The sequence below is a fragment of the Lissotriton helveticus genome, chromosome 1_1 (assembly GCF_964261635.1).
Source record: "Lissotriton helveticus chromosome 1_1, aLisHel1.1, whole genome shotgun sequence".
In the NCBI taxonomy this organism is placed as follows: Eukaryota; Metazoa; Chordata; class Amphibia; order Caudata; family Salamandridae; genus Lissotriton; species Lissotriton helveticus.
This window is the reverse complement of record NC_136057.1, coordinates 2050129373-2050154201: the sequence shown is the minus strand read 5'-3', so window position 1 is coordinate 2050154201 and position 24829 is coordinate 2050129373. Positions and strand designations below refer to the sequence as shown.

The window sequence follows — 24829 nt, the reverse complement described above, 5'->3', positions numbered from 1 at the left end:
TATCTATCTATCTATCTATCTATCTATCTATCTATCTATCTATCTATCTATCTATCTATCTATCTATCTATCTATCTATCTATCTATCTATCTATCTATCTTATCTATCTATCTATCTTATCTATCTATCTATCTATCTATCTATCTATCTATCTATCTATCTATCTATCTATCTATCTATCTATCTATCTATCTATCTATCTATCTATCTATCTATCTATCTATCTATCTATCTATCTATCTATCTATCTATCTATCTATCTATCTATCTATCTATCTATCTATCTATCTATCTATCTATCTATCTCTCTGTCTGTCTGTCTGTCTGTCTGTCTATGTGCCTGCCTGCCTGCCTGCCTGTGTGTCTGTCTGTCTGTCTGTCTGTCTATATCTTTCTATATCTATCTGGGTCCTCCCGTGTGTCTGGACAAAGCTAAACCACTCTGAAGAGATATAATGATAACAACAAACGTGCCAGGGGTTGCTTTTATTCAATTTAAGTTGGCTTGGATGGTATTGTCTGGAGTTCTAAAAGGCTTTTGTCATTTGACAGCTTGGCGTGGATGGCACTGTGCTAATCCTATGCTTAAAGACTTTGCAGTAGATATGGCAAAAGACTTTGGGGCATATTATCAAACAGGGTGTTAAAAATTATCGCCGTTTTAGCGGCAGAAAACTACTGCTAAAGTGTCGATAATGGGCTTGATAATATGCCCTTGAGAATTCCAATAGAAACCAATGTTCTGGCGTGAACATGGGCTTCTAACAAATTTAACGCCCTGCTTGATAATCCTTTTCTATCTCAGTGTGGATGGGACTGTGCTAATTTTATGCTTAAAACCTTGTTAGAAAAGCAGACATTAGAGGTGAGCAAATTTAGAGTGTCGTTGGTGTTGTAGGGTGCTCCATACAGGAGCTGCTCTCCACCTAAACTTGGGAACCTCCCAGAGGTCTTTGTTCTTTTTTTGTGCTCTTTGCCTGAAAGGGTATTTAGCACGTACTGGTGGGGTTCTCTCATCTTGCCTGGCAGTGTCCCTCAGATTCTGCATACTGTTGCGACATGTGCGCCATTATCACTGAGATTACCTCCACGCCTGTCTCGCCAGACCCATTGACCTGCCTACTCTGCATGGTTAAGCACTGCCCTGACACCTCTCACCGGCTCACGGCTATGCTGCTTATTCTCGTGTGTCGCAGAGTTGCCATACAATGGGGCCAGAAGCCCGCACCCAGGATTGGTGCCTGGCTCGAGGATGCTTCACGTTGCCAGAAGCTTCTTGCAGAATTTTGGGAACTAATGCCTGTTACGGGCTGGCCGCGTGATATCTGGGGTCCTTTTGTCTCGTATCTCCTTTCTGGGAATGCTTCTCCCTCTGCGACCTCTCTCATGCTTCCTGCCGGCACTCTACCTGCGGCGACCGCCGGTGCTGGTCCGTAGTACCCCACCCTCTTCTCCCTGCTCTTTGCCGCTTCCTCGCGCCCCCTCTACTGATCCCCCCTTCCCGCCAGATGCCCCTGTCTACCCTCCCATGCTCTGTCTCCTGCCACACAAAATATGCTCTCACTTTAGCTTCTGGAGCACCTTCCATAACCTTTATGGGAAAACCACAAAAAACAGTTTTCTCTTGAACATAATTCATGAAATCCCAGCAGAAGGCTTTCTCAAGGGGTGAAATCACATTACAGCACACCACAATTCCTAAAATGAGTATGGTACCATCCACAAATGATTTATATTGTAACTAAAATCGGGTGTCACCCTTTAAACGTTCTCCTTTTTGTGACCCACAAAACCTGCCATTCCCTATAATGCAGTTCAAAAAGGGGCTATCATGTATATTAGTCCCAAGATAGCTGCTTGTACTTCTTGGTTGAAGGGCTGACAGCCAATCAAATCTCACCATAAGATCTATGCTTAGGCTCCACCCATATATACAAATGTATTTTCCTTTAATATCTCAAAAATGACTGAACGGATTTACACCAAATTACAAAAAGGGAACTTTCTGAACCAAGACCTCACTTTCTGCCAAATTTGCTATCATTCCATTCAGCAGTTCGGGCTGTAGCTAAGTTCAAAATCACTTTGGAAATTAACATTGGAAATTCACTTTTTTTGACCCCCCCCCCCCTTTCCCAGCTCCCACTTGACCGTCCACCCTGAAACTTTCCATGCAATATAAGAACCAGCAGGACACTTTAAAAAAAATTATTCGGAAGATTCACCAAACAGCGCTAAGGTTATAGGCAATATGGATATGTTACTTACTGGTGACCGCCAGTAGGTAGGTATCGTTAGAACTTAGTTTTCATAGGAAACATATTTTTGACATGCCTATATTGTTGGTGGTGTTTGATGAACCTGTGCAAAATTTTCCAAAAGAAGTGAGTTGTGCATGGAAAGTTTCAGGTCCATCTGTGAAGGGGGGGCTATGTAAAAGAGGGGTCATAAAAAGTGTGTTCCCATGTTAATTCCCATACAGATTTTAAACAATATTCCAGCCCAGACCGCTGCACAGAATTACACCAAATTTGCATAAAGGTAGCTTTAGGTCCAGAAAGCACCCTTTTTGTTATTTGCTGTAAATTTGTTCAGTAGTTTTAGAGATATTAAAGAAAGAACAAATTTGTATATCTTGGGACCCGACCAACCCGCGAATCCTTCCGATCTCGTGCAGAGATCTGATTGCCTGATGACACTTCAGCCAGGAAGTGTTGGTAGCCATCTTGGGATTCAGACTCAGCTGAGTTCCAAATTAAAACCATAAAAAGAGAAGGGGGTATTATAGGAATACTCTGATTCCCTAGGCCTGGTGGTAGGGATCCCAAGGCACTCCACTAGTGCCCAAAAACATATGTGTATGTTTTGCAGTGAAAATTGTGATGGATTCAAAAATTCATGACCAAATTTAAAAAGACGCAAACGTGCTCTCCCAAGCTTTTTTCACTTTAAACCCGGGTGGGCCTGTTCCCAGGGGCATGAGGGTGTTTTTGTAAAAGAAGGGGGCGCATCGGTCCCCCCTCCTATGGTTCTTTTTAGGCTGAGACCACCATCTCCCCGGGGCTTTATAATAGTAGTGGAGGTAACAAGCCCTGGGGACTACCAACTCCCCGAGGTTAAATAAATAATGATATGGGCCTCGCGACCAACCTGCCCATGACTGCTCCCACCAAGCAAGAGCAAACACTAACTCAACTCCCGGCAAGCGAGGGCTGGCAAACTGCTCTTGCTTGCTGGGAGCAGAGTTTTTTCTATTTCTCTGCCCGCTGTCATGTGGGCAAGGAAGCAGCTGAAAGATTGCTCCCACATGCTTGGAGCTGCATATTTAGCAGGTTCAAGCATGTGGGAGCAATTCAGGCTCCCGCAAGAGGGGGGGTGTTCTAGGACCATGGGGGCATTAATATTTCCCCTGTGGTCCCCATCAAAGCACGCTGGGTGCCTTGGGTGGGGACAGGGAACCCATGTAGATGTGGCAGACCCAGGGGGATGGGCTCCCCCAAGGCCAGGGAAGGATGGCCACATGGCCCCTTGTCACCCATTGCAGAAAAGGCAAAACAAAGAGCAACAAATAAGCAGCAAAGGCAAAATGGAGCAAAAGAGGGCAAAACAGAAGGCCAAAAAAGGAGATGAAAAACTAAAATGGAAGACTGCAAAACTAGTAGGAAAGGCAAAGCAGAGGGTAGAAAACTGAGCAGCAAAAGAGTGCAGAAAAATGAGCAGAAAAGGGAAAATGGAGGGCAGAAAAATAAGCAAAAAAAGGCGAAACAGAGGGCTGAAAATTAGCAGAAAAGGCAAAACAGAGCAAGAACCAAGCAGAGGAGGCACAAACAGAAGCCAGCGGATAGACAGGCAGCAGAGGGTAGTGGACTGTGGGCAAGTTAAACAGGAGAACTGTTGCAGGGGGAGCTGGCATGACGACCTGCTTAATTCTTTACAGAAATGAATCCTCAAAGGGAAATACTTACATATATAAACATAGCAGGTGCCCAAATTAAAGCTCCACTTCCATAAAGGACAAATGTTCCTGACCTCCGGAGCTTGAAAAAGGTAAAGAAAGTGTGTTTTCTCTGCAATTCTACACTGAAATATATGATGTGTAGTGACTGTGACGAGTGTGAGTTCATGGTTCTCCCTTTAAACGGCTATGAGTATACAAATGTGTAAAATCACCTGAAGCTATGCCCCTTTGGCCCTATCCCGTCCACCTTAGTAGTATGCAATGGTCTTTCTGCCTTCTGCCAGGATGATGAACAGTTTACCAAAAGGCCCCCAGCACTTTTCCCATCTATTTTGGCAACATGTTCTTGATGTTGAGGAATATGAGGGACCCTTGTTTGATGGAGATTTACCTATTTGTACTTTTGTCATCTGCTCTATAGGAAGATTCATGTAATCACAAATTTCTGGATAAAGCTGCACGAGGAACAATCTCATTGTCAAGAGGCACACAAGGTCACTGGTGACATTTACTCATGTTCCATTACAGAGCTGTAGTGTAGAACACGTACTGGACATTTACCCAAGGAGGTAGCATTCAGAAATTAGGCAGTAGGTAGTACTCCACTTGGGTAGATATTTTGTGCAAAACTGTGGACTTTTTAAATAAAGGGCAAGTACAGTTCTGTTGTGGCCCAGTCACTGACACAGCTACTGACATAACCACACAAGACACTTAGGTGCTTATTTACAAGCCACTTGTGCTGTGGGTGTGTCACTTTTAACAATGGAAAACGTGACACACTGGGGGCACAAGGGGCTTGTAAATAAGCCCCTTAGAAACACACTCAGTCACTCGCACACCCACTGACATACACACTCAGACCCACTCAGACACTCACACACCCACTCACAGACCCACTCACATACCTACTCAGACATTCTCACATGTACTCCTAGACCCACTTAGATACTCATGCACCCACTCACAGATGCACTTAGACACTCTCACACCCACTTTCAAATCTACTCAGGTACTCATGCACCCACTCACAGAACCACTCAAACACTCTTACTGCCACTCACAAACACATTCAGACACTCATGCACCCACTCACAGATCCACTCAGACATATACACCACTCACAGACCCACTCAGACATTCATGCGCCCACTTATAGAACCACTCATACTCGCTCACTGCCACTCACAAACCCATTCAGATATTCATGCACTGACTCACAGACCAACTCAGAGACTCAAACACCCACTCACAGACCCACTCAGAGACTCACAGACCCAATCACAGACACACTTAGGCACTCACTCTCCCACTCACAGACTCACTCACCTACTCATGGAGGCACTTGCAAACCCTGTCAGACACTCTCACACCCACAACCACTCACAGACCCACGTAGACACTCACTAAGACACTCATGCACCTACTCAGATACCTACTTGGACTCTCACTCTCCCACTCACAGACCCAGTGAGACATACATGCCCCCGCTCACACACCCAGTGAGACACTTATGCAGCAACTCCTAAACCTACTCAGAAACTCACATACCCACTAATATACCAATTGAACCACTCAACCACCTATTCACACAACCACTGATACACTCATGCATGGAGGAGTGTGGCTCACTGATTAAAGCGGCAGACTCTGATGCAGAGGTCTGGCCCGGGACCAGGGTTCAATTCCCGACGCGGCAGGGACCTGAGCCCAAAATGTCCACGGACTCGATAATTCTCGCCTCGGTGCCTATTCTAATCATGGGGTCCTACGCTGCAACTCTGGGCAATAGTTGCTTAATCTCCACTACGGCGGCCCACCGGCTGCGGGATGCCTGGCTTTCACCCTCGGGATACCCAGTAGGGGTTATCTCACAGGGAAAAGCCAGGACGGGTTCCCAAAGCAAGCGCCTTGATGCCTTCGGGTGATACATGCGCTATATAAATCGCAATACATTTACATTTACATGCACTCACTCACACAGTCACTCTCAAAGGTTACAGGTTACAGTTAGGAAATCAAATTTAAAAAACCTTAGTAATTGACTTAAAAACAAAAGTTACAGGGTTATTATAGTTAGGAAATAACATTAGAAAACCATCGGAATTCACAGAAAAAATAATGTTTAAAAACCTTAGAAATTCACTTAACTAAACAAAGCTTACAGGGATGTTATAGTTAGAGTCAGATTTCACTCATACAAAACCAGTACAATTTAGCAATTATACGTACCTGAACTAACTATAACTTACGTCCCCACGATGCACTGCTTATGACCTCCCATATTAGATCACTCATGACATGTCAGTGACACCACGGATGACATTGTAAATGGCACCACTGATGACATCACTTAATACATCATCTACAGAGACACTCACACACCCCCTCACACCCCTATATAACCTCTCATACACCCCTTCACATACCCACACAACTAGTCACATACCCTTTTACAGACCCATACAAGTACTCACACAATCACTTACTCATCCATAGAGCTACTCACACATCTACTTCCTCACCCATACAGCTACTCATGCAACCAGTCATTAATCCATACAGCCACTCACACAACCACACACTCACCCATACAGCTACTCATACACCCTTGCATGCACCAATACAGCGAATACCACACCCACTCACTCCCTCATAAGGCCTCTCAACACAGCCTCTCACTCACCCATACAAGCACTCACTGACACACTCACTCACACCCCCCCACACTTACATACCCATTCACACATTCATACATGCACTACAACATAAAACGACTCACACAGACACTCACTCTCAAATACAGCCACTCACACATCAACCCACTTAACCAAACACCCCCTCACAAAGATACTCACTCACCCATACAGCGACTTACTGTTACATCTGAGTCCATTGCTAAACTTGTGGCACCCTCCTCCACACTTCCACAGGCTATGTTTCAGACCACGGTGCCTCACTTGTCCTTCGGGAGTGCAATGGGGTATCCTGCTTGGTTAATAAAATGTTACATGTTTGTCCTCTGATGCCCAAATTATTACCGCAGCAGACCGCATTGATTTCCTTTCTCTTTCAAGCATGCCACAGAGCAATACAGTGGCTTAAAATGTTCAGGAAACATTGCAGTTCCACTTCGGGGACTGCAACCTTCTGTAAAACTAATAATGAAGCCCTGTAGTCCTTACCTCTGATCTGGGAAACACATATAGTAACATTCAAACAGCCATTCTCTTGCATATAGGCCATCTTCTTACTTTTCTTCTTTCCATATTTCCAGAGTCTTTCTCCCAAAAGGCTTTGGGATGGGTTTTTGTTACACCATTCTAAGATGGAGACCTTTCTTATTTTTTTCTTTTCTTTTTCCCTATCCAAGATGGTGACTGCCTATTTCCTATGACATCATTACCTGTCTATAGGTACATAAGGGGCTGAATCCTTCATTTCCTTGCATTGCAACACTTCCTGCTACTGCTGGTTTGTCCTTGCCCCTATTGCTGCTCTTTGCTCCTTTGAGGTGTACCTTCACTTCCTGTTGACGCATCCTGTTTAGATTCCTTGGAGCCTTCATCTTTCCTGGAGATTCCTATCTTCTGGTCTTGTTTCTTCTTGCTGGTATCTTCTGGTCTCTTCCCGGCCCTCTCATTGCGCCCCCTTTCTTTCCTTGGAATCTCTGACTACTATGGAGGTTCTTTTCCCTTCAGAGTTTTCCGCTTTGGCACTCCTTCTAGAAGGCACAGTCTGCTTTGGTGTTACACTGTTGCCAGCACCGTGGCCACCACCGAGGGTTGCCCGTACATTGAACAGACCAGGACCTTCAAGAATCAAAGTCGTGAACCATCCAGGCACATCAAAGTTGTTAAGATCACTTTTCAAACTCCCAAGGCCATTTTGAATATAGGGTCAAGCCCTTTTGGCTCACAAATGCCCACCCCCTTTTTCAATGATTCATGGTCAGTTCATTTGCAGATCTTTAGAACCAAATTGTCATAATATACCTAAACGACATTCTTGTTTATTCTACCAATCCAGATCATCATCATGCACACGTCATTCAAGTTTTAGAAAGACTACTTCAAAATAGATTGTGCTGCAATCCAGAGAAATGTGAATTTGACCAGTGCAAAGATAAATATTTAGGTTATCAAATCAACAAGAAAGGAATTGCCATGGGTCCACAGAAGATTACGGCTACACTGGACTGGCAGTCACCTTCAACCATCAAAGAAACCTAAAGTTTTCTGGGTTTAACAAATGTTTACCGCCAGTTCATTGATAATTTAGTTGATCACTCAAGCTAAATTTCTAAAACCCTAAGAAAGGAAAATCTCCAGCAAGGATTTAAAATGAAGCAGCAGAGAAGACTTTTCAGAACCTAAACATGGCTTTCACTCAGGCACCAATTCTGCATCATCCAGACACGACCAGTTATTGTAGAAATAGACGCCTTGAATTGGGCATCGGGTGCTGTTTTTCTCCGAAACAAGAAGATGATGGGCTGGAACACCCAGTATTTTATCTCGTCCATGTTCTCTCAGAGTCTATGAGGAATTACTCAGTTCTCAAACGAGAGCTACTAGCAATGAAGTTAGATTGTCACGAATGGGGACCAATTCTGATTGTTACCAAGGAGCCATTTGAAGTCAGGACAGATCATAGAAATCTACAATTTCTTCACAGTATTTAGTGCCACAACAGCCACCAAACTTAACAGACCTACCTTTTCAGGCAGTATGACTTCACTGTTACTTATATAACTAGTTCCCAAAACATTCTTGCAGATGCTCTATCACGGTGATATCCTGAAAATCCAGCTATTCCCCAACAACACATTATAGAGTCACAGAGTATTATTGGAACAGTTCAATCATATTTGGATAGGGCTTAGTCTGGCTTTGCAACTTTAACTGCAGAGGATTGGAAGAAGGTCATCAATCAACTCCACCAACATAACAAACATTAAAATAAGGAAAAGGCATTAATCCTTCCTATAAAAAAGATTAGAAGCCTTACAAATGTGCCACAATTCGCCCATTGCAGGCCACCGTGGTTTTAAGAGTACTCTTGAATGAATACTCCGATCCTTTTTGTGGCCATCCATTCAAGAGGATACTGAAACCTGTGTATCCTACTGTCTGATATGTGCCCAAGCTAAAACCCAAAATACTAGACTTGGGGTTAATTCAACATATACCCATTCCTCTAGCACCATGGCATACTGTATTCAATGAACTTATCTCTTCATTGCCTCTGTCTGCAAAACATCAAGTCATTATGGTGACAGTTCACTCCTTGTGAGAAGTTGGCCTGGTATATAATGTCCTCTAACAAAAGTGGGCACCTTGCACCAGCCCAAACAACCCTTAGGGTGATTTAAGAGGTCAAAGATAACCTTAGAAAGCTATCCAAGTGGTAGGGTATAGAGAGCAGCCTTCAGGCGTAGTGTTGAAGGAATGTTAAGCAGCTTGTTTTACCAGAATGCAACTTTATTGTATTGGTTAAATGAAAGGAAAAGCAGACAGTAGTTATAATACAAATATGTATTTGTTATTATAACACACCTTAAATTCCTCACAGTATCTGCTAATTGCAGATAAACACAAAGCACACAATACTGTAGCACAGAAACAATTGTAAGTAGTACTAACACACAATGTGCTCCAGGGGGAGACCAAACCATATACTAAAATAGTGGAATAAGAACCACGACTCGAGTTAAGACAGTGTCTAGAGTTTGTAGAATCGCTGGGACCCCAAGGAACCACCCAAGGTGAATAAGGAGGGACCCCACAGAGGATGGGTACAGTGTGAAAACAGGACCACGTGCTGTGTTCAATTCAATGTGAGAGTTGCGGTTGCAGTTTTAAAGTTTAAGGACCCTTTCCAGTGGATTACGAACAAACTATTTAGAACATAGAAGGTTGGAGAGCCACCAGAGCCATAGATATTGAAGTACCAGAGTCACCTATCCCAGGGAAGCTCAGTGCATAGGGCTGAACTGGTGTTGTAAACTGTTGTCGTTCTCAATTGGATTCTTCAAAGAAATGCCACTGCTGGAAAGAAGAAAAGTGTGTGGTGGAACCCGCAGGTGCATTTGTGATGGAAGGAACCTGAAAGCAGAGGGGACAGAGTCTGGGTCACTCCGGAGTGACCAGGAGCTCGGTAGACGAATGCTCACCAATGTTGGGTGATTCAGGTGTGAAGAGGGAGACATTGACCCTGCAGCCACGGGGACCAGGAGCTGATAGAAACTGCCCTACAATGGATGTTGAGTGCTGAGGGGTCGGTGTCTGGCAGGAGCACCAACATGCCTTGGTAGCGGCAACCCACGAAGTAGGTCGAGTAAGGTCATGGTCTGTCCCAGCAAGGACCAGGAGACTCACCACATCCAGGGAGACAGGGTAGGTCTGGAGCAACCAGGGGAACCCAAGAAAAACAGTGTGTTCCCTCAAATGGAGCCATAGGCCGGAGGCACAGGAGTCGCAAGGAGACCTCTAGCAGTTTCACAAAGGAACAGCTTGCAGGGCACAGAGTACAAGGAGGCCAAAGTCCTTTGTAGAAATGTGCGCAGACGTTAGGGCTATTGATAGCCCAATGCACTGAGTTGGGGAATACCAACAAACATATGCATGTGTAAAAGTAAGCGGTACAAAGGGGTTCAGGTTATGCGGACCCCACGAGCAATACTGGCCTCAGACTTGGTGAGAGGGCAGCTTAACCTAAGGGAACATAGGAACCCACCTCCTGTGCTGCTGGAGCCATCAGAGTCCACAGGAGCTCAGGATCAGCAGACCAATCAGTTGCATTATGGTGCCTGTGAATGCAAGGGAGTGACTCCTTCACTCCAAGGAGGATAACTTCAGCTGTCCTTGATGCTCTACAGGTCCTGCACAGAGCATGTATGGTGCACAGGCACAGACAATGCTTTGGACAGAGAGGGAGTTGAAGTCGGACCCAGTCAAAGTTAAGCAAAGTCCGGAGTGTCCAGACAGTCAAAGGTCAGTGGTTTCTTGGTCAGAATCTTGTCCATGTCAAACCTAGGGTCCTACAGTCAAGTAAGACCTTAAGTACCCACAGGAGAGGGTTGGACAGATTCAGGGGACCCTCCCAGGGAAGGGTCAGGACAGTGGGGAGAATACTCCCCTCCCCTTTGTCCAGTTTCATGCCAGAGCAGGAGCCTACGGCTCCCAGGACTGGTTTGAACTGGGCTATGCACAGGGACACCAAATGTGCCCCCCGTGCAGACTTTCAGGCACTTTGGAAGTTCACCCACCCAGTCCCAATTATTATTATTATTATTATTATTATTACTCAACATTTCTAGAGCGCATATCTGCCCAGAGGCATCCCAGTGCTGGAGGAATAGGAGTAAAATGGAGGGATGGTCTACAGCCTAATATTTTGAGAATAGCCATGTTTTCAGATGCTTTCGGAAAGTGAGGAGATGAGTCTCAGAGCGTATCTGCAAGGGTAGGGTGTTCCACAGCTTGGCTATGCTGTAAGAGAAGGAACTGCCACCGCTCCGAGTTCTCTGAATTTTCGGCACCACAGCCAAGCTCATTCTAGAGGAGCTGAGTGATCTTCTGGGTTGGTAAAATGTAATAAGGGAGTTAAAGATGGTGGGGCCTTTTCCCATCAAGGTTTTGTGGTCTATGTGGTCTATGCAAATTGAGGCCAAGGCATGAGTTTTGCATCCAATATGCCATCTTCTCCAAGCATGATTCTAGGTCGGAGGGGGCATTATGTGGGTGCTTTAGGGGTCATCCACGTAGGTGATGATTTTTATCCCAAAAAGGAGGACAATGTCTGCTAATGGCCTCATGTAAACGTTAAATAAGGTAGGAGTCGGAAATGATCCCTGAGGTACTCCATACCTAAGAGGTTGACAGTTTGAGGTGGCTTCTCCTGATATGATTGAATCCGCGCTATGGAGAACCCTGCTTCTCCTACCTTCCCGAAGCGGTTCAGAAGGATGTCAAACTTCATGGTGTCAAACGCTAGCTTAGGTCGAGGAGCATAATGGCAACTGCCCCTCCCTGATCCATGCTCTTCTTGGCTTCCTCCACCACCGAGATCAGAGCTGGCTCAGTGCCAACTGGGGTCCGAACCTGGTCTGAGAATCGTGTAAGAGATTATGGGCTTCTAGAAATGTTGAAAGGCTAGGATTTACATGTTTTAGAGGATCTTACAGATCATAGGTAATAGAGATATGGGTCTGTAGTTACTCAGAACATCTGGATCAAGGGTCGGTTTCTTAAGGAGCGCTCTTGCCATTGCCTGTTTCCTTGGGGGGGGAGAACCTGGCCATTAATATTCGAGAGATTCAACACTACCATTATTGGTGGTAACACCACCTCTTTGACCCTATCCAACTGATAGGGGGTTGCCGAGTCACAAGGTAAACCGATTTTATCTGGCAAAAGATTTTTGTGAGCGTTGCTAGATCTAAGAGAGGAAGTTCTCCAGGGTATGCCCCTTATTGTTTTGGACTCTAATAATCTCATCCGAGTCAGTAAAAGGAGTTGGAACAGAGATGTCACCAAGCAAAGGTGAGGTAAGGAAGGTGTTATAGATGGTTTGAATTTTTTCTTGGTAATAGGCCGCAATTTCGTTACACCAATCAGAAGAGATGGTGGTTTCCGGTATTGGAAGTTCAAGTAGGGTCTTTGCTATTTTGAAATTTTCCCTGGGGGAGTTGGCAGCTGTTTTTTTTCCCCTCATAGTAGAATGTCTGGGCTTTTTTTTATTTTGGCTTGATAGGTTCTTATGGCCTTTCTATAATCCATTTTGCTACTCTCACTATAATCCTTTCTCCATTTTCTTTCCTGGTGTTTACAAGTCTGTTTAAGTGATCAAAGCTGAGGTGAGTACCATGGAGTTGTCCTTTCTCTCCCCCTATGGGCCATTTCTTTTACTGGGATCCCTAAATACAGTGCTGATTTGATCCAGTTATATACTTTTTCAGCAACTTCTGTCTAGAATGTGTTTTCTCCTCTCCAATATCTTAGCCCACGCCTCAGTGGTGAATTTAGCCCATGTGCGGTCTTGGTTTCTAAGTGGAACCATTGTAGTGGACTTTTTAAGCGAATGGGGATCAGAGAGTGGTCCAACCAAAGCAGAGAAATTGGGGTCAACATATTGTTGTTGGAGAACACTGGGTTGAGTGTGTGGCCTTTGATGTGGGTAGGGCCTACCACTCTTTGCTCTATATGTATGCAAGCTAAGTCTTGGGACAATTCAACGGCTTCAGTGATGTTTTGATCATCAAAATGTAGATTGAAATCACCCAATAATGTGGAGTTGCTGCTAGAGCCGACTAATGTTGCAGCCACTTCTGACAAGGAACAGATAAATTGCCCCGCCTTTTCCCGTGGGCGATATATCAGTACTCCTGCAAAGGAGCATGTTACTGAGAGTGCAATGAAAAAATTAAGGTTTTCACAGTCAGCTACAAGGTTGGGCTCAACCCTGCAGGCATAGTACTCTTTAAATATTATTGCTATCCCTCCCCCTTTGTTATTCTTAATCTCACAGTCTCTTCACTGAATAATGTATCCTGGTGGGAGGGTTTGAATCACATCTGGGGTAGACTCCCTCTGAAGCCAGGTGTCTGTTAAAAACAGAACATCTGGTCGCACTTCTTTGAGGAGGGTATTTAATTCTACTGAATGTTTCGGTAAAGACCTCTAATTTAGTGCAAACATTTTGTACATCTTGAGGTCGGTGTCCGTGTTTTGCTGACGGATATCGGCCGGGTGGAACCTAAATGTGCAGTGTGCACGTGCCATATCGCAGTAATCTGGGTTCATTGACTGCTGGCATTTCTCATTGCTTCTCTGTCTTAGCTCTGTCAATTGTGCAGATGAATAGACCAGTGATGCTGTATCTGATGTAGCAGGGGCCCTGGCCATGGTCGGATGCGTAAGTGCACAGACGGTCTTGCCTAGGCACGCCTTCAGCGCGCCAGGGGTGCGTCTGCTGCGCGTCCGGCTTTGAATCTAATTAAATATGCTGTCCCCGGAAGTGAGAGCCTGGTCTCCGGAAGCAGGGCTGACGCTACTGCGCTGTGAGGTGAAGAACGTCCACTCCCTCCGTTCATTCGGGACACCCCGCGACGGACCAGGGAGTGGGCATCAGCACAGAAGGAATTCCCCAAGCAGACCAGCGGGGCAAAGGGACAGGTAAACAACTAGCAAGTGTGCAAGACAGCATTTTTAAAAAGGTACAGAAGATTAAAAATTCACTGGTTTATAAGGTGACACAAACAGCAAGAGTCTAAAAACAACCATTAAAAATTAGCTCAATGTCACGAACAGTGCAAGTGCAAGATTTTTACCAGTGTAAATTTTAAAGTGACCAGCACCTCCATCATGCTCCTAGCCGCTCCGCATCCGGCTTTGCATACACTAAATCCGGTCTGGGAGGTGTTCACATCTCCCTGTGACAGGATGCCAATTGTCCTGCCTTCCCCTGCTAGAGCTTGGCTCAGCAGCAGGAGGGCAGAAATGTGTGTCTGATTGGCAGCAACCATTTTGTGCTGTCCGGGTCGAGAAGGCTGGTACCGGGAAGACCAGGGACCCAACAATGCTCACTTCAGAAGGGTGGCTTCATACCTCCCACACCAATTACCTGTGTGAAGGTATAATTCCAAGGTGTTTGATACCAAACACAACATGTTTTGTAGCAGCCGTTTTAGAGATAGCATTTTCTGCGATCATATAATGCACCTCTACCTATATGTCTGGCTGCATCACCGACAACCCGGGTGAATGGTCTCAGTAGGCTGCAAGGGTGCTCTGCTCATGCAGGGGCACCCTCCCATGTAAAACCCAGAAGCCTGCCTTCCCGATTGTAAAGGCCTGCTTGAGGGGTGACTGATAGTTTTTAAGTGTAGTGACCCATAGACATTGTAAACCTATATCTAAAGTAATTTTTGCATGCACAATCTTACACAGGCAGCAATGACCGGCCTGTAGTTCCATTTTGCATGGCCTCTCATGGGTGGCATAACATATGCTTCAGGCCATGGGACGCCTCTGGGGTACGAATGCCCTGGCTACATATGTACAATATATTAGGCACTGACAAGGGTACCCCAGTATCCAATCTGGAGTGTACGCAAGTACATGGCACAACATTTTAGGGAGAAAGCAGATAGACTGGGGTCCTGATTATCAGGATCCCAGTCAGACTAGTCAAGAACAGTGTAACATCAAGCAATAAGTGGGGGAAACAATAAGAAGTAGATCCTACTTTCCTACCCTCCTTTTCCAAGATGGCACATTTTGCTGCTCTGAAGAAACTGCCCAATACAAGGGGGTTGGGTAAGATCTTCATACAGGAGATCTTTAGTCTATATGGTCTTCCACAGATCATTATATCTGACTGGGATCCTCATCATATCCTAGTTCTGGAGACACTTCTGCAAGTCTCTTCACATTGATGTAGCACTCTCTTCTTTATTTCATCCTCAGACTAATGGTCAAACCGAACACCGTAACCAAGGTTTGGAACAAAATCACAATTAATTTTGCAATGTTACCCAGAGTGACTTGACTATTTACTTGCCACTCACAGAATTCGGTCCATATTGCCTCCAAGGACCACCCCCTTTTTCAGCCTATATGAATATCATCCAAGAGCATATCCTTTTGCTTCACAAGATTCCACTTCTGTTCCAGTAGCTTCCTCTTTTACCCATCAACTCCGAGTAGTCAGGCAACAAATACATACTAACTTACAAGACGCCAAAAAGAAAATAAAACAGTCCGCTGACCTCCTTTGATGTCAGTCTCCCTCATACCAGGTGAATGATAGAGTTTGGCTCTCCTCTAAATATTTGCCCCAACACCTGTCTCTGCACAAACTATGACCATGCTTTTATGGTCCTGTAATAATTATCCAAATAGTGAATCCGGAGTCTTTTCAACTACAATTGCTTTGTTCCTGGAAAGTGCATCCTGTATTCCTCGTTTACAACTTAAACCCTACGTCACCGACCCCTAATAGAGGGTCTGTTCAAGGCCTCCTTCAGTTTTGGTTAATAATGTTACTTATTATGAGGTACAGGAAATCTGTGACTCATTTTTTTTGGAAACCATTTATAATTCCTGGTCCATTGGAAAGGTTATCCTCCTAGTGACAGATCTTGGGAGATGCTGACTCATGCCCCAGTCCTAGTCCATCAATTTTGTGGGGTTTTCCCTGCTAAACCCATTGCCTTGGGGGGGGGATCTACTGTTACACTGCGGGCAATTGCTGAGCCTGCAACATCCTCCCCCACACCGCTGCATGCCGTTATTTAGCACAAGGTGCCTCACATGCCTTCTCGGGTGGCATTGCGGTCTTCTGCATTTTTGTGCTAAATAACGGCAAGCAGCGGTGTGGGGGAGGATGTTGCAGGCTCAGCAATTGTTATTAAAACATCATGGGTACGTCTCACAACACACTAATTTTTACCCCGGAAAACTGCAGTGATTTACTCTGCTAGGCCTGACTCAGAGCAAAACAGCGGCTTATAATGTTCAGAACACTTTGCAGTTCCTGTTCGGGGACTGGAACCACCTGTACAACTAATACAGAGCACTGTAGTCCTTACCTCTGATCTGGTGAACACATATAGTAATATTCAGGCAGTCATTCTCTTGCATGGGGGGTCATCCTCTTGCTTTCCTTCTTCCCATCATTCAACAGTCTTGCTCCCAGAAGGCTTTGGGAACTGTTTTTATTACACCATTCTAAGATGGCGATCATTCCTATCTTTTTCATCACGGTTTCCCTACCCATGATGGAGACTGCTTTTTTTCTGTGACTGATTGCTAGTCAACTGACTAGAGGCCTTGCACACTGTTCACAGAAAAGATTTCTCACAAAAGTTTTTTCAAAAGCGTTTTTGGATTATTGGCATATTTATTAAACTTGACAGTATTATGTTAATATACATTTGTAGATTCAAACGTATCATGAGTTTTACAAATGTTCTATAATTCATCATACATGAACCTCAAACAAAACATTATTGTTTGTTCACAGTGATCAAAACATATTGTTATTCAATATTAATAAACAGATGGCAGTTTCTTCAAACAAATTCAAATGATGCCCGATGCATTTGGGGACATAGTTGTCCCTTCCTCAGGGGCCAATCTACATAGAAAATGTAAAAGCATGCTGTTACTGCCTTTTGTCGGCTCAATCTACCCATTAATCAGATGCCTTCTTCGTCGCACTTGCTAAGTACGATGTCTTTCAATTCATGCAACCATGCACTTTGTGAAACAAACATAACCTCTTGTGTTTGGTGGTGTATTATGTTTTATCACTCTGTTGTGCCTTCATGCGTAAAATAAGTGATGCCCTAAGAAATATAAAATACCTCCAAGACTAGGTTGCTATAGCACCTGTCTTTAATGCACTATTTATCTCTGAAAACAAAAGAACCAAGCAATAGAAACTCGTACTTTATATCACGCAGATTTCCATAAAGACATAAAACACTATATTTGTATATGGTGCTTACCTCAGATTGCACTATAAACTTCACGGAATGCACTGAATCAAATGTTGAATATCAATCTTGCTGTACTGTAATCACATAAAACACCGGAACATCAGAACTCCGTGGTGTCTATGAACAAGACTATCTAACTTCATACACTGAATCAATCTGTTTTCCGTGGTATGCGTGAAACATAAACTCCCTAAAACTTGCTTACCTATCGCATTTGTGTCCTATGCCGCCATATTTTCATCTGTATCCAGAATGCTAAATGCTACCGGATGCAATATAGTCACGCGTAACAATATAGAAAAGGGACTAGAAGCGGCTTACAAACCAATGGCGCCATCATAGAACGGTGACAGTAATCGAGATTCTATCACATTGCTGCGGTGAACTTAAATGGTACTTCTAAATTATATGCATAAAAGTCAATAACCTTCATTTGCTTAAAGACTCACCACACTCTATTCAACTCGAACAACTAATGACAAATGACTTTTACCATGTTATTAATCACCGTTTAAATAGAGACTCAATAAAAATTTCCAAATTTAAACAAGTTCCCGCCTGTCTAAACCAGTTGAAGCCCAACTGTCCAATGATCTGCTACTGCATTTAAAAAATTCAAACCACTTATTGAATGCATGGCCATAACAATGTATGAGCCATACACCCCAAGTTAAGTTCAAGGTTTAGCCACTATTTCCTATAACCGATCAGGGAAAACTATACCAGGTTGTACTCAATAATGTATCTCTGGGCTTGTGTGTTGTATGCTAGTGGCAAATCCCTTCCCAAAGTGTCAGTGAGGTGATAATAATGTAATCGTTGAGGCTGCCTCAAAAGTATGGATGGAATGTTCTTACAATACAATGTGAGAACTTAGAATACTTTGGGGATAGACATCAAGTCAACACTGAATGACTTATGTTGGTAGTCTAGGCTAAGGAATCCCATTGTTCCAATGCAACTATATGTAGCATTAATGACTAATCCTGTACTTGAGCATCAGAGTAAATAACTCATGTCCAATCGGTCGTTAGGACCTCTTGGTAACAAGCTATCAAACTCTTTGATACAGTACACGTCTCTTTGCAGTAATTTTTTATCCACCCCAAATTATAATGATACCTTTTCAATGATTTGGAAACTTAGTTGTGATATTGTATGTTTGGCTTTATCCCACTGTGTTGCTATGCTTGAAGTGGTGCTTCTATTGCTAATTTTACTTGGATGTTCTATTATCCTTATTTGAATTTTACATTGAGCTTTGTCGACATATGCTTTGACAGAAGGACATATAATACAGGAGATGACATTACTGTTGTTGCAATCACTTGTGTGTCTCAGCTGAATCTTTTTCCCTGTTGAATGTTGCTTTGCGGTCTAGCCAAGATGGTACAGAAATTGCTTCCTCTAATATAGGTGTATTATGGTTTTGTTGGAAGATAACGTTGAACTCAGGTTCATTCTCTAACAGCTCCCATCGTGTGTTGATGATTCTTTTTATAGCCTGTCGACTGGTTGTATATTTTAACAGAAGTACCCATTCTGGTGTTATCCTCTTGGTTCTTCTGGATAAATTAATCATTTTGGTCTTTGGCTTGTACTCTGTCAATACTATTCTGTAGCACTGATTTGGAATATCCTCTGTCAATATACCGTTATTTATATTCAGCTATCTTCTGTGAGCAGGTATTTGGTTCTGAACAAATCCTTTTAATCCTTATGAATTGTGAATATGGTAAATTTCTTATTAAATTCCTATGGTGAAAGCTTGAGAATTCTAGAGCATTATTCAGGTCAGTCAGCTTGGTGTAAATTTGTGTGTTGAAACTGGTGCCATGTTGTGTTTTGGTAATTAACACATCTAACAAATGGATGCTTCTGGTATCAATTGTATGCATAAACAGGATCCTCGGGTTGAACCTGTTAAGTGTGCTGATCATTTCCTCCAAAGCCATCCTCGTGTCTGACCATATGATGAAAATGTCATCCATATCCCCGCAGTATAGTTTAATTTTAGTCCACCATTGAGCTTGTTTCATGATGTACTGGTGTTCAAAGTGAGCCATGAAGGTATTAGCAGATGCAGGGGCCCCAAAAAAGCCCATAGATGTTAGTCATTTGTGTATAAAGCTCTTCTTGCCAGGAAAATGAACTATGATGTAAACAAAAGTGGAGTAATTTAATATGAAGACCTTCTCAGTGCCAATATCTTCAATTTGTAATAACACCCACTCAATTGCTTCCAATCCTGCTTGGTGTGGTATGGACGTATATAAAGCTGTCATGTCAATGGTGCAGAACATCCAATCCTCTTGAAACTGTGCATGAAGTTGTTTCAATTTTTGTAAAAAATGTGTAGTGTCCTTGAGATAAGAGTGCCAATTTTGTGCAAATTTCTGAAGGAAATGATCCAAAAATCTACCTATTGGATCGAACAGCGACCCACATCCCGACACAATGGGTCGGAATAGGGGATTTTCTAAACTCTTGTGAATTTTTGGTATCATATACAATTTTGGTTGTCTGGGATTATTTGTTGTGAGGGAAGTTTTAGTCTGGACATCAATCCACTCATGTTCTAAGGCCTTTTGGAAAATATCCTCTAGAATCCCTTGTAGTTGTGGTGTTGGATCACAAGATAACAGTAGATAACTTTGGATATCTCTAACTTGCTGGTTCACTTTGGTGTGGTAAAAAGCAGTGTCCATCACCACAATAGCCCCGCCTTTGTCAGGTGGTTGTAAGGTGATGTCCTGATCATTTACTATTGACTTGATAACTCTGTTGTCCAGTTGACTCAAATTGTTACCTCTGTTGGTGTCTAGGTCCAATTTTGTAATGTCTTTGTGAATCATGATTTCAAAAGTGTCCAACATTTTATGTGAAGTAGGTGCCTGATATATACTTTTGGGTTTAAACAGTGATGGACACTGCTTTTTACCCCACCAAAGTGAATCAGCAAGTTAGAGATATCCAAACTTATCTACTGTTATCTTGTGGTCTAACTTCATATAACTTCTGCTTATTTTCTGTGACATAATTTCCTGCCTATTGGTACATAAGGGACCAAATCCTTTAATTTCCTTGCGTTCAAACACTCCCTGTCCTCGCTTCTATTGGCCCTTTCTGCACCTTTCAAAATGCAGTGCGCGCTAAGAAATTTGTTTTATTTATTTATTTGTTTGCTTACCTCCGATCATCCATATTCCGGTGTTTACTACCCCCCACCCTGCCCCTCTCCCACCCCACCTTTCCGCCCCACGGAACTCCCGCAATGGGCCGCTACTGCAAGCAGACAGATGCAGGTGCTTAAGAGTTGAAGGGCAGGTGGTCTTGGAGTCCCTGGGTGAAATCCCCTCACCCAGCTGGGAGAGTAGCAAGCCAGCAGATTTAGTCACAGGCAGAAGTCTTGCAGAGTTTTTCCTCCTCGCACAGCCCAACTGCCTGCTAGACTGTTGACAATTTTGGGGTCCTTCTTTTTTTTTTTTTTTTAAATGAGTGATCCTCTAGGCTTTACTCCAATTACACAGGCCACACCACCGGACTCTCCTGGATCGACCATCATTGTATACATACGTCTTCACCATGCCCATTGTACACCACCGCCCCACTCGCAGCTGGATCAAGGCTACCGAAGTACGTCTCGTCAACTCCCTCAGCACCACCACTCTGCCAACGCTTACAGAATATGATACCGCAGTGTGCCACCACCACCGATGGATGTCAAACTGCGCCGAAACCCGGGCACCCCTCAAGTACGGGACTGCGTTAGTACCTCACGTCTGCATGATGGCAGGTGTAAGGGTGACACAGTGCCACAGGGATAGGCTGGTCGCATGCATTGCGGGAGTGGCATCATGGTTGTGACACAACTGCAGCAATGCATGACTTTAGGGCTGACAGATACGTCAGGATTACAAACGTATCCGTCAATACTTGGCTCATGGAGCGCTGTCCATTGAATATAGCGCATCCGTGGTGTCGCAAGAAGGGGGTAGTGAAAAGTGATGCAACGCTGTCTTGTCACAGCGCTGCAACCATTTTCATGAGTGAGGACCAGGAATGTGTACTATCTTATTGATGGTGCGCATTCCTGCCCTGTAGTTTTGTCGCAGGGCAGGGTAGCAACATTGCTTGCAGTGGTCCAGCATCAAAACCTGCCGAAATTAGGCCCAAAGGATTATCTCCATTTTTAAGATCAGCTATTTTCTGATCTTAAAAACTGCCTCTAACTGCAGTTAGAGGCAGTTTTTTTTGTCCTCCTACCTTCAAGAATTCCCTTGTACATATTGCGAGCTGGGGTTAGCGGCTGTTTTTGCACAGGAATGCTTCCCTTTCATGTCATTATCGATAACAGAAGTGGCGATCTTTTATATGGACGTTTTCACTGGAAACTGCCCAAAACTGTCGGAAAACTGCCACTAATGCGGCGTTAACTCTTTGTACATATGCCCCTATGTTTCTATCTGATTCAGAAGAAGTGTGTTGGTGCGGAAAGATCCATGATGGTGTAGAAGGATTCATGATGGTGTACATAGGTCCAGGAAAAAATTAGGGGCATATTAGCAAGGATCCTTTGTATTTACCGCAAAACGCGCTTAGCGCGCTTTATTTATCGCTGCCTATGGCCGGATATTATCGTAGAGATAACATGCTATTAGCAACGTTTATCTCTAATGCGATAATATATCCGGTGATAGCGACCTAATGCTGGAATATCGCTGGAAATCCAGCAATATTTAGACATTAACGCTAATGGGGACTTAACCTTAATATCCACCTCACATTGGATAAACAGGTTAAGTAATGGTCTGAGCAGGCGTTACAATCTGGCGATAATCGCGTTTAGCGCAACTTTTTTAATCTCACAGCCTGCCTTGCTAATAGGCGATAGCTGTGTTAGTGGCTGCTTTCAGTCGCTAACAGTTTGGGTACGCCCACTTTGCATGTCATTAGCGATAAATATCGCTGCATTGTAAAGTGGGCCCCAAAACGGTCACTATCGCTTAACAGCTGTTGCTAACTGCTGTTAGCGACAACTTGCTAATAGGGCGATAAAAATAGCACCGCTTTCGCGGCAAAAAGTGCTGCTAAAGCGGCAATATGGCCCTTGCTAAAATGCCCTGTAGTTCTTTAGATGGATCAGCTCAGAGGGAAAAAGGTAAGATGTTTATACTGGTGTTTTAATTTATTTTTCGTGTACAATTCCTTACCTGCAGCAGACAGAGTTTGGGTCCAGCAGTTCTAATTTCCACTTTACATTTTAATTTTACTCCAGCTCTGTTGCAACCCTTTTCTGGAAGTCCACTGATAATTAGACCTTCATAGTTGTACACAAACGTCTCACTTGTCGTGAAATCGGGCGCTGTAAAAATAGAGGTTGATATTCTCATTCATCAGCGTTTTCAGGCCACAATAGTGGTGGCAAAGATCTTTCTAAATATACACACAATACCATGGAAGTTCGAATTGTCTTTCACACAGGGGTCACACGAGAATGCCAGCCATCATGCACATGTTTGTCCGCGGTTCTATCTCAGGAGAGCAGAATTCATCAAAACAAACCAAGTAAACATATAATATTAGGCTTCATAGATAACCATGTCAAATATCTCTCCCAATTAAGTGGTTATCAAGCAATTACCCATTGTAAATTAATATTAATTTCCCTCATAGATTTAATACTTGCCATAAAATGTCCATATTATGTATGATTTTCTCACATACGTTAAATTGGGAGCAGATTCATTTTTAAGTACATATGATTGTACAAGGATTTTGCTTGGCAAATATCATCTTGAAGATGTCAGAGAAGTTTTCCCACATTGATGGAAGCGTGGCTTTACAATATCCATCTCAATACAAGCAGTAGTACTTGAATTAAGAACGTAATGGTGAAAATGGAACCTACCGTAAATGCCTTCCTGGCTTCCTATAAGTGAAGAGAGTAGGAAAAAATACATTAATGAGCAGTATTTGTACAGTAACATCCGGTATATAGTTCCATATACGCCTACCCAAATAGGACTACAGTAAATGAGAAGGAAACTGAAGCACTTGGTGGGACATCAAAGCCCTGTTGAAATAATTGTCATTTTCAGGCAATCGAAGTGTCATTGACACATGGAGTGGAGTTGGTGCACCGAAAAACCTTCGTGTATGGTACACTCTCTTTTCAGGGTAAAATATACTCTATAAACGTTAAACAAAAAAGAGAGCATTCTGTATTCCTATCAGGCAACATCAGACAGGTGTAAGGCCATCGTCTTAGCACAATACTGAACTGCACGTGCTAAAGTAATCTATCATCAGTTGCACCTTTTCATCAATGGGCTTATGTAGATTGTTGATCATGTTGTCAGTCCTTGAAACAGAAAGTGACATTTAACAAGTGCACCAGAGAAGATTGATTATAGCAACAATAGGGCAAAGGTAAAGTGTGTCTGCATTTCTAAGAGGCTACATTCTACCGTGCTGGAATGTTTACTACCTGGGACTGTTGGTGATTTCCATCTCCTTATACAGCACTCTGAAAGCAAAAAATATAACTCACACTCTGCATATGAGTATGCAGAAGCAGGACATCTTGGAACTAAGTAGGAATTGATTGAAGGTCAAAACCAAAATGGCCTAGCGGAGTTGTCCTTTAATAACCCCATTTCACCTCCAGAACAAGACTGAAAGCACCTACATCTTTAGGGCCTCAGTTATTAGGCCCCTTGCGCCATCAGAACATTATTTTTTGAGAAGTTCCTTGACGCAGAAGCCTGCACGATATTTATCAGGCAGCACTAAGCCACTTTTTTTGGTTTAATGCTGCCTGATGAATATCAGTCCCTTTAACGCAGTGTTCTGCGTTAAAGGGGCGGGCAGTGGGTGTTGCTGGGGGTGTTCCCAGCAATATCCATGACCTTTTGACACTGCCCCAGATTTACGAGAAATCGTAAATCTGAGGCTGCGCCAAAAGCTTACGCCTCCCCAGGGGAGGCGTAAGGGAGGCGCAACTGGTAGAAATATCTTTATTTCTCCTTGTTTTTCCTTTTTCTATGTGTGCTTTCTGCAGCACACATAGAAAGAGGAAAAGCTTCTAGTGATTATTCCTTCCTGTACAAAAATAATCGTCCCCGCAACAGAGGCACCCTTGCACTATTGTGCAGAGGTGCCTGCGTTGGCGCAGGTAGCCCATTGTGCACCGGCGAAAAGGACAGAAATGCACCGTATATTATAGATACGGCACATTCCTGCCCTTTTCTTTTGCCATAGGGAAGCGCAGCAGGAAGGCCCACAGTGTCTTACTCTTTCATATTCATTGCAGAAAGGAATAAAAGCAGACTCTTTAATGTGAACTTACCAACACCAAAAC

The 24829-nt window shown here is 43.6% G+C and overlaps 1 protein-coding gene across 1 annotated transcript in view; it reads right to left on the bottom strand.

Moving 5' to 3' along the window:
- LOC144766461 (vitellogenin-1-like) overlaps positions 1-24829 on the bottom strand; it is a 1095729-nt gene that overhangs the window by 961774 nt on the left and 109126 nt on the right. Inside the window, exons 2-3 of the mRNA XM_078650353.1 lie at positions 23378-23398; positions 22680-22831 (exon numbers count right to left, since the gene is read on the bottom strand). Of these exons, the coding sequence (XP_078506479.1) occupies positions 22680-22831; positions 23378-23398 (173 nt within the window). The remainder of the gene's footprint in view (positions 1-22679; positions 22832-23377; positions 23399-24829) is intronic.